We start from the raw sequence: 11,455 nt of genomic DNA on the forward strand, positions 1-11,455 counted from the left end.
GACTGGAAGCCGACCCCAACATAGTTGGGAAAAAGGCTCGGAAGATGAGGATGATGACTTATGTAAGTAAATATTATGGCTGGCAAAATCCTTTTAGGTACACTACACATACCTTGTTAATGTAGGACATAATATAGTGCACAAGCATTTTCGCAGGCATGCATTTGTTATTCCTTCACTCTCATAGCCCGATGGGACGGCAATCCGACGCGCCCGGAGAGAGATCAGGCGCAGGACCAACGTTTAGTCCTGCGCAGCTGGCTGATCTCCTTACATGAAAACAGCCGCCGTTGCCGATAATCATCGGCAACCAACATCACCTTAAAAATGTCAACATTTGTGTAATTCTCTACCAGTGTCTACAAACTCACACACACATAATGCATAACTTACCTCGAGGAGGTTGGAGATGAAAGTGGTACCCACCGAATAGAATCCCAATAGGTACTTTCATAGCTTTCATTATTTTCTTCTTAAAATAGTTACTTTTTGAATCCGACCATCATCATCGTCATCATAGACCAAGCAGTAGGTTGGGACGTGGTCATCGGTAGGTAGATGGACGGACGATCTGACCAAGGTCGCCGGGAAGCAGATGAATCGGTTTGCTCAAGTTCGAGCAAGCTGGCGAATCTTGGGGGAGGCCTTTGTCCATCAGTGGTTGTCTTTTGACTGAAACCGAAACTGCGACGACGAAACTTCGAGTTCTTGGGACCCCTGCCCACTTCTTTATTTCTTTAGAGTCCAGCTTAAAGAGGATAACCTCTGCTTTTTTTTATTTATATTTTATAACTCGTGAAATAGTAGACAGGTCATGTATGTTCCTTAACTTAGAACACAAAGAAAATGCATGTACAATTGTCTGTACATAATTTATAAGGCTGCCCTAGTTTGCAAGTTGTGACAAAGGAATATCGATCAGAACTGATAATAAATTGATGGCGTATTGCATTCGGATCGAGGCGAGGGCGCACGTTATATAAAGTGATACCTTCATTAACTATAAGTTGTGTTGGATGTACCTGCCTATTAAATAAGCCCAGATTTTTATTTAAAGAAAAAATGTTGATAAAAAATTACGAACAAAAATTAAGTAAAATCCGCTGCGCTAAATCACTTTGGTTGGTCTCAGTTATGCATGTTAAGATAAGGATTAAATAAGTACCGAAAATAAAATAAATCGCTCGGCTTTCAGCAATTTCGCACTCAGTTTCAGAAAAATGGGAGTCCTACTAAACGCCCCCTTAAAAATCATCTCAATACACACACTTTTCGAAAATAAATTAAACACCTTTTGAAATTTATTTGATTTTTCGTCAGTAAGTTTTAAATCACTTTATAAAGAAGCTCAGTCTTCTAGATTTCTATAAAATTGTTGTTGGGAACTGATTACAATCTCTGCTAAAACCATTCAACATAAATATGTTCATAATTACATCACTCTCTGAGTACGGGGGAAAGGTGGTATTAAAAATTAAATGGTCTATTGATTAGTTGAGTACCGTCCCCATGGGTACGGAGCCACCTGAACTGAATGCAGGTGCTCTGGCACACGACACCCATAATTGCATGCAATTACAAAATAGAATATGCACCAGTTATTGTCTTATTAATCCCGTCCCTTGTGTTTGTTTTATGAGCCCTCTGTTTTTTTTTGTATTGAATAAAAAAGGGGGGAAAATGAACATTGATAATAACCAGGTAAGTATGGAAATTAAAAAAAATATACGTCAAAAAATATTGTTATATCATGTCGGCGCCTTTGTGGCTGTTAGCTGGGATCGGGCCCATGTTGGGTGGCAACGCGTATTTTGTTAATTCATTTGCCGGACATTTGGGTCAAGGTTAGTATATCAACAAGTCGGCAAGCTCGCGTTCTTATCAAAGTTTTAAAGAAAGGGATTTGTAACCCTGTTTATGACGACTACGTTCCACTCCAGGTAGATGAATTTACGATCTGTGAAATTCTAACTGACGGATCTTGGATTCTGGGTCACGCTTCAGCCGCAATCTTATGGATATATGGATATATCAATATACAGCAGTGAACGGTGGTGATGATCCCCCAATGTTTGTCATTTAATAAGTCATTATCGCACATGTTAGTTCCACCGCGGAATACAGACACGTACAAATAATTAGTGCCTAATTAAATTCAGTGATAACGTTGGTAAGCAAGTAATTACCTACAGTAAAATACGAACGGTGCATGGTTCATGCTCAACTCCATTTAACACGGCACATGTAACACAAAGGACACACGTACCATTATTGATTTATTTAGAAATAGAAAATCGTAACAAAGAAAGCGCATTTTCCAAGCTTCTGAATACGTAAGAGGTTTTATAAAGGGGCTGGTCTGTAATTAGTTGAAGACAACCAGTACTTGTGATTTTATGTTATCGATTGTGAAGGAAACTCCTAGCACGCAAGTCCGATTTCATAAAGTAATAAAGTGACCCATTTAGAAAAATGCATTAAAGTATATGCAGGGGCCGGTCGATATGGTCATGTCAATTAATAACTAAAGGACGAATACATCGCAAAACTAAAAATAAAACATTAAATTCAATGCATTGTGAACCTTAAGTGTAATAGGATAAGTTCAAAATTACTACAACCTTATAACGAAGCCTCAACCAGCAAACGACAGAGAAAGGAGAAGGAAATTAAAGGAAAATAGTCTTAAGCACAATGTATTAAGAACCATGACGAATGATTATGTAAGTTTGTAAAGAAACAAAGGCTGGCGTTGAAGATGGACCCTGAAGTGTGGGACGTGGACACATGGATTCCCACATTCTAAATATTGCGACGACAACATAAGCGGAGCGGGTAGCGGAGAGCTAGCAAAGACAAGATTATCTTACTTGCTGAGGATACATACGTTTGGTCTTACTGTCCTCCACAGTCGGTTTCATAGGAGACCAATTTACTGTCTATCCTCCATAGAGATCTCATCGTGCCTTGAATGATAGTTCTGGCATAATAAGTATATTTTTATGAAACGTTGACAGCATTGACTGGTACTGAAAAGGCAGAAAATCTTACGGCCATGGGGACATGGTATTGTTTGGCCAATAACTGGCTTGTGAAGATTATTTAGCCAGTAAAACTGCAAATAAATATGTTTATTCAGATATTACTGATAAATAATAAGGTATATAGAGCTCGTTTTGGCACTTAGATATATACTATACACCATTAGATATAATACCATTATGTTTTATTATATTATTATGTTATACTAGCTGATCCCGCGAACTTCGTATCGTTTAAACCTTCCCTGGAGCTCTACAAACATTTTAAAACCAAAATATGCCAAATCGGTCCAGCCATTCTCGAGTTTTAGTGAGACTAACGAACAGCAATTCATTTTTATATATAAGAAGATTATATTGATCGAAAAAGAGGTGAACATTCTGCAAACTAGACCATGGTGGGTTAAGCTGGGAGTAGCGCCCCTATTTTGTTATATGTAAGTGTTATAAAGAAAATACTTCTTAAAGATCGTGTGTATGTTTAATAGCTTCATATCCGCTCCGCTCATCACTGACCTCAGTCTATAATCACCGGCATAGGTCGTCAAATGCATTGATCGATATTATAGCCCTAAGCCCTCATTTCCGATGTCCACTCCGGCCATACAGGACATACACATACAAATCGGCTTTCCCAACATGAAGTCACGGCGCATTCGGTGCATGAAGTTTTTTATTACACTCTTTAATATCATTTGCATTGTAAGTTGTAGTTCAAAATTTTCAAATGTCGAAATTACCGTTTCTTCTTTTGTTCGAAGATTTAGATTTTCGGTTTCGGTGTTGTAAAATAAACGAGTTACGATAAAGCTGTGAATTGATTTTGTTTTGAAGGCAGTGTTTTTCTTTCTTTTGTCTTTTATGGTGCCTCATCGTGATTGTCTCTACGTCAACTTATGGCGTATTCATTAATTAAAGTTTTTATTAATAACTGCCTAATAAATTAATTGTTTTCGTTGACGCTTTGTTTTCGTTTTCGAAATTAGTTTTGGTATAAGATATTTATAACTCGAAGATTTCGCCCATTTCCTGTGTGTATTAGGAAATATAAGAAAATCCTGTAACACTCTTTTGAAGAAGAACATTCACTTAAACCAAACTCAATAAAGAGTGCACAGTCATACCAGAATGGGCACACAGTACAAGTTTTTTGACAACCATTTCAACGGCAATAAAGGTCCTTACGATACATTTTTTTGTCCAGCTCTTCGGGTTGATACTGATGGCAATATGCGTGATAAACATAAGAGACAAGAAGTCGCAGCAGGAACAGCAGTCAGCTGTCTCCAGAGGGGTGCTGTCCTTCATCTTGACGACCGGAGTGGCCCTCGTGGTGACAGCAGTCCTGGGCTGTGTTGGCGCCCTCAGAGAACATGTCCGACTTCTTTATGTAGTAAGTTGTTTTCTGGCGCCTCTTTCATAGGGCGCTGAAAATTATGTTGTTTTTCGGCGCCCACTTTTTTTGTGATAGGATACTTGGTGATGAAAATAAAATAAAATATGATGAAACTAAATAATATTAAAAAAAAATAACACAAAAAATATTGGCAAAAAATCACCGCAATAAGTCCCCGAATACGTTTATTTATAAAATAATCTCGTCTATCATTTATTTGAAGTAATTTTTTGAATGCAGAACCAATTCTCTTAAATGAATTAGCGCGTAAAAAGACAAATAAAAATACCAATTAATTTGGGAGTTGGCGTTTTACATGATAAATGGCTATCGCGAATTTTTGTTTTGAAGTTAGTAAATTACGTGATTATTGGCTTATCTACGAGAGATAAAAAAATATGCATGTAAATGCATCAATATATTTTATGTTTTATATGTTGCAAATAAATAATTTTTAAAAGGCCTGCAAATGATCTCAGCGCAAAATATATTGCGAATATCATAAAATATGTTGGCAGTTCTGTTGTGCTGCGTTATTGTTCGAAAGAGTTACCGCGGCCCTGGTACATAAAAGGCCTACGATGGAACACGACGGTTTTTAGTCAGTAACCGCTGCTAACCCACAGCGGGAGGGGTCATTTGATGATTTTTGAAATCGTTAAAAAAAGGTCTGTTGTTCTAATGAATTATTCTTTGCTCTACAGAGAATACCCTACGGAGGCTCATTTCTCCGTGGAGAAAAGCTCAATGACCCAGTAACTGATTTCATTAATAACATTTAAACTTCTATATGCGATTTGATAATAATTAGTGAAAAAATGGGAAAATTTAAATGTTTAAAACGTAAACGTGGTATCAACTTTCATTTTTTTTTAATTATATCTTGTTCTACCTATCTGTTAAATATTGTGACCTCGACCTTACATGACCAATACATGTGTAATTATGTATCGATTTAATACTAATTAACTATTAAGCCACGTATTCACTGAGAAACAATTGTTTATAAACACTGTTTCAGAAACAAAATCTACGTGTTTCTGAAACAAATAATTTTGTTTCAGAAGCATATAATTTTGTTTCTGTAAAACTACGTGTTTATCGAATGTTTCTGTGCTCCCCACCCGTGGCGGGGAGCATAGAAACAAATCAGTTGCGCAACATGTGCATACAAGTGTGGACGCATGTTTCATTTGTTTATAAACGCCAAATAAACATATTGTAAACATCTGACGGTGTGGACGGCAGTTTCCGAAACATTGTTGCTGTAAACATCTACGTGATGTTTCAGAAACTGTGTATCTGAAACATTGTTTCCCAGTGAATACGTGGCTTTAGTTTAAAGTAATTAGCCAAGGGGTATTGGGTTGCTCGGGTGACTGGATTGAGGACATCAGATAGGCAGTCGCTCCTTGTAAAGCACTGGTACTCAGCTGCAACCGGTTAGACTCTAAGCCGACCCAAACATACATAGTTGGGAAAAGGATCGGGAGATGATGAACTGTAACTAAACTGATTAAGTTCCTAGTAAAATGTAAAGTAAATGTTCAATTAGCAATTGCAAATACCTCTACTATTGTAATTATATTTTTATATTATAAATTTATAATATAATTATATTATATACTTAAAAAGTATATGCTCGACCATTGATTTATCTATGTTACTTGTAAGATGAGGCCAGGTAGAGAAGAATCGAAGAAGAAGACATGCTGCCTCCTGAATAGAAATTGCGATAAACACAGGACTATAGCAATGAGTGATCTAGAACTTTCTAGAACGTAATTAAAATAAAATGGACATATATTTCAGCACGCAGGTTTCTTCATATTCCTGGTGGCCGTGGAGTTGGTGGTAGGAGTTGGGGGGGCGGTGCTCAGCGCCTGGGTCGGCGGCAGCAGCGAGCTTCGAGTGCAGTTCTACAGGAACACCACTGTGGAAGACGAGACCGCTAGGTACCATAGCTTCTGGGATGACCTGCAATCTGACGTAAGTTTTTAAATTTTATTCTTGCATGCTACACTACCGACCGAGTAGATTATCCCTTGAATATCCTTTCCTATGATCATAGAAATCTACATTTCAATTCGATTTGAAATAATTAACTTTTCTTTTTTACGGATGGTGTCATGAGAATGTAACTAAGTACCTAAATTATTACCGCAGTACCAATGCTGTGGCGTCGACGGTCCACAAGACTACGCCATCATCCACCGCGACATCCCCGCATCCTGCTGCGCCCGCGCACATCCCCTCCGCGAGGGCGGCGCTAGGCGTCACTTGCACGCCAACTGCATTACCGACCGGTCGTACTATATGCGCGGCTGCGAGGAAGCTCTCCGCCAAAAGAAAGCGTTCAAAGGAAATATTTTCATCTCAACTGGAATCATATTTACTTTGGTAGAGGTAATTTGTATTTTTTGATTGCTTTTGATTCATAAAAGATCAAAAAATAAATACATCTTACTCTTACAGATACTTTGTATTGTGTTGGCGCTTTGGATGGCTCGCACGGTGAGGTCGGAACGCCGGAAGCTGCAGGCGAATTTACAAGCTCATTTCGAATCTTAATACGAGAGTGGAAGCACCTTGCAGCTAGACGCGGTCGGGCAGACGGTGCATAAGTCGGCGCAGAAAAATCTTACTTAGATATAACAAGTATATTAGTACTTATTCTGTATTCAATGTTAAGACTTGCTTTTGTAAACCACGGTATTAGCTTTCATTAATTGATAGTATAAGAATGAAAGGTTATGTGACCTACTTATAAATAACACCATTGGCACAGTAGAATTAAATTCGTATTTTATGGCACATAAAATGCATAAGTTCAGTGAAAACGAGGAAAATTGTTCGCAATTTAGGAATATGAAAACTTATAATTACTATAAGTACCTAGAATAATTTAAAGTAAGTATTTAAGATAGAATAAGTTTCAGAATATATTTAGGTTGTAAGATAAGGGATGAAAGTGTTTTTCACCGTTCATATTATAAAAAGTAGTCGTTACTTATAATAACTTTTAAAGTAATTATATATAATTCTTTACCTACTTAAAATTTTTTTTGAAGTTCACATTGATAATATAGTTAGGTATTTAGATCTCTATTTTACCATTGAACATATTTCACAAAAACCCACTAAGTATAGAAGTATTGTTTTTATTAACAAACCACCTCATTAATTTATATGTTTAATAATTTCTTCATAAATTTCAAACTAGAAAACCAAGAATTTTCTCAAATACTAAATAGTACTAAATAGTTATTTGTAATAAGTATTTTTGAAGTATTAGTTTTCAGTCAATTTAGCTATAATCTGTGATAATAAGTAGCTTAGGTATGTCAGCTGTCGGCTAGTGAGCCGGTCGGGGTCCAAAGAATAGTATCTGAAAATAGTTATAAAACACGTTATAATTTTGCTTTAATAAAAGTAGTGCGTCAAAAAAATATTAAAATACAAGACATTTTATTTGTTGGTTTATAAGTAATTGAAAAGTAATTTTATGTAGTATTTATTTACCTTATTAATAAATAGAAGGAGTATTAATTAAATACATAGGTGGGATAATATTATAAAGAAATTGTGTGCATAGCATGTCGACGAAAGCCAAAACGACTTACGTAAGAATAGAAATTAATGGTTTTTTTTAAACCTTTGTTGATTGAAATAACATTTAAGTTGTAAAATGACAGACATTTAGTGAAATTAGTAGATTTTAGAATATAACAGTTTTCAAATAGGCATGATTTGAATATTAATGCATGAGTAACAACTTAATTTAATTTTATTAAGCTGTAAGGTTAATATTAGGATAAACGAAAGGCAAATGATGTAATGGTACAATAAACTTGATAGCGTCTTAGTGTCTTAAGTATATCGTCATGAGGTATTATTAAAAATACGAATAACTCATGTTCTTGCAAAATTATTTCTTGCTTCATAGTTTTTCACAAAATAGACGTGCATTTTTAATAGATTTATTCTTAACTAGCCTATGTTTCTCGGTAAAAGTGTAGCTTTATTGAAGTGAAAGATTTTTTTTAATCGGTTCTGTAGTTTCGGAGCCTTTAGGGTCAAACAAACTAGCAAACAAAAAATGTTTCCTCTTTATTATATTAAGTATCGCTAGTATAGATTGTTTATGGTCATACATTTTACTTTTATATACAGAGTGTGTCGTTCACAATCACATTAAATCCATTATGATATTCTATGGCGAATTGTGAAAAAAATAACCTAACCAATTCAGTGGATTAACCATAGGAGTAATTTTTCGTTTTTATAATTTACAACATAATGTATAAAGCAGAGATAAATTTAGGAGTATCGAAATGTGTTGATCAGTTGACAGCTGTCAGTTTTCAAGGGAGAATTTCAGTTGTTTTTAAAGACTAACTTTTATATTTTCATTCTATTTACTTTGTTTGAAAAATGCTTTTTTTTTATTTTTACGTATTTTTCTTTGTGTTAATCGACATACAAGGTGTTGATTTGCATTTGTGCCATACTTCAGGAGGAGGACATGAAATACGTAAATAATCGATTGGAAGTACAGTGGACGGGAAATAGCTAAAATGCACTGCTTTTTTTGTCATTGTAATGTCAATTTTATGAATGAAAATTATGAATAATCGTTGCGTATGCTTTATGTTTGCGCTTGTGTGATGGCGCAGCACGGTTTTAAGGCCAGTAACACACGCGCCAAGTTTAAATACGGTTAGATGACATTGAAGGAATTCCGAAAAATAAAAAAAAAAAATTACGTACCAATTTTTTGTTGATTTGGGTCGAGAATCATTAGCATAATTACGTCCATGAGTATGGTACGGATGCATTTCATTTAATGTGATTGTGAACGACACATCCGATATTTTGCACAAGCTGGCTTTGCATTTAGTAAATTATTGTGGTAAAAGAGAGTTCAAAACTCCTATATAAGGTAAGGTATTCAAATAAGATAGATTTTTTGTAAGTTAACAGTAAAAAGTGGCCTTAAAGTCAATTACTTTGTAGATGCTTAACGTGGTTATCATAGAAATTATGTTAAAAAGCTTTCTTTGTGCGAAATGATTGGAAAAGAATTTTTTTTTTTATTTTTAATAAGCATATATTTATTAAGTTAGGTTATAGTATAAGCATTGAAGTAAAGTAAATTAATAAAAAAATAATAAAAAAAAAGTAAATTAATGACATTGATGTAAAATCTGCGTTTCTTTAGCATAAGTTTTACGGAAAACTACGGGAAAAATATTTATACTTTGGTGTCACAATTAACATAGTTTGTGAGTAGGTATTTTTATTGTTGTGGTAAGTAGACTGCTTGTTGTATCTATATTTTGCCTACATTTTAGAATTTACGGTAATATTTGCCCTCGGAGGGGCAGGGCGTGGTAGTTTTAAGATAGAGCATAGTTTTTAAGGATTATTCAATGGACCAATGAAAAGGTATGTCTGTACATAGCAATAATAATGATAGGGCGCACTATAGGGACCTCCGTATCATACTATCATATTAATATAGGTAAGCACGACCATCTAACATTTTTGATTCTACTTAAATCTAATATTAATCACCAACTTTCTAATTTTGATCTGAGTATATAATAAGTTAGTGAAAGGGCATAATTAATTAGAAAAATAATTTAAATAAGATATAGGTAATTACATTTTAAAAATAATATTGATGTCTTCACCACATAATATTAAGCACAAAAACAGAAATCATTATTTAGTTTCCTCTAATATAATTCGTAAAAAAATAACTGTAACTATGTACTTGAGGGTGTACAAGGATGCAGGAGGACCATATCAAATCGTGGTGATTTAAATAGATTCGTAGTGGTTTCACTTTAACAAAGATACAAATCTTTATGGGCGAATACACTAGTTGTAGCTCAGTACAATCTCTTAATTAGGCTTAGACAAAGTATTCGAACATCAGCACCTAATGTTATAAGGGCACTCAATGTAACTGTCATAATATGTTTTTGAATTTTTTGTATCCAACGTGTGTTTGAAATTTTAAAAGTTGTATTTTGGAGTTTCGGCAATGTATGTCTTAATGTGTTGTCAATAAAACGTTAATCACTGCAGAAATATTTTTATTTACTTAGCTGTGAAATGTTATTTCCTTGTAGTTGTAAAAAAATTTATGTAGAATATATTTGCTTAGAATTTAGAAGGGATTCATTTTTGTGCAATATGCTGCTGTAATGTTGGAAAAAATTTACATAAACGGGCCACAATGGCTGACGGAATCACATTCGTCGAAGAGGCTTAGGCTAGCGGTTAGCTATATTATTTTAAAGCCACAAAAGAAATAAGAGGCATTGTAGATTCGTACCTAAAAAGAAAATTAAAAGGAGATGCACAATACCATTTCTATACATAGCGACAATATTAAGGTAATCAGTCTACTCAATAGGCAATATGTGGCGACTGAAAATGTTTGGCGAATAATCCCAGTACATTATTGCAATATTGCGTAGTCTAGCTGGTATTGCTAGCTGTGTAGCAGCTACATTTTGCACTAAAATGTAGCCCGTCTAGACAATCACCTACCTTACCGTACCTTTAGACAATCGCCATATTTGTCGACATTATGACGAACATCAATAAAGTGATGTAACACCTTCTATTACCTTTTTTATTATTATGCTTTTTTTAATTTACAAATCAATATTCATCGTAAAGTTCCATTCCACAGTTGATGGAGCGTGCTGACGTAAATCGGAACGATTGGCACTTACGCTCGTGTAGTCACCAACGTCAATCGATATTTTTTATTTTTTTTTATTTTTTTTATTTTTATTTTATCATCGATCGATAAAATGATTTCATCTCTACAAGCTTTACTGAGGAGTTTGTGAGTCACTTCTTCCTAGCCAAACACTTAGGAAGTGTGGAAACTAAGGGTAGCCGTTTTTGGAGGCCGTCTCATGTAATATTTTACTTTAAAAAGTGTTGTTTTCAGCCAATTCTAAGTTAATTTGTATATTGGTGTAAGTTTTTGAGG

General features: G+C 34.9%; 1 protein-coding gene across 2 annotated transcripts; it reads left to right on the forward strand.

Annotated features, from left to right (window-relative positions):
- The first annotated feature begins 3,490 nt into the window (after positions 1-3,490).
- Positions 3,491-8,835, forward strand: LOC110372747 (23 kDa integral membrane protein). 2 transcript variants are annotated; one of them, XM_021329704.3, is made up of 5 exons: positions 3,491-3,743; positions 4,246-4,434; positions 6,250-6,426; positions 6,604-6,837; positions 6,913-8,835. In XM_021329704.3, exons 1-5 carry the CDS (start codon positions 3,630-3,632, stop codon positions 7,006-7,008), a joined length of 810 nt encoding a protein of 269 aa, XP_021185379.1. In that variant the 5' UTR covers positions 3,491-3,629; the 3' UTR covers positions 7,009-8,835. The 2 variants fall into 2 exon arrangements, with proteins under 2 accessions (XP_021185379.1, XP_021185378.1); XM_021329703.3 differs by having other exon boundaries at positions 3,494-3,743; positions 6,604-6,843.
- Positions 8,836-11,455: the final 2,620 nt, after the last annotated feature.

Source organism: Helicoverpa armigera, chromosome 9 (assembly GCF_030705265.1).
Source record: "Helicoverpa armigera isolate CAAS_96S chromosome 9, ASM3070526v1, whole genome shotgun sequence".
Lineage (NCBI taxonomy): Eukaryota > Metazoa > Arthropoda > Insecta > Lepidoptera > Noctuidae > Helicoverpa > Helicoverpa armigera.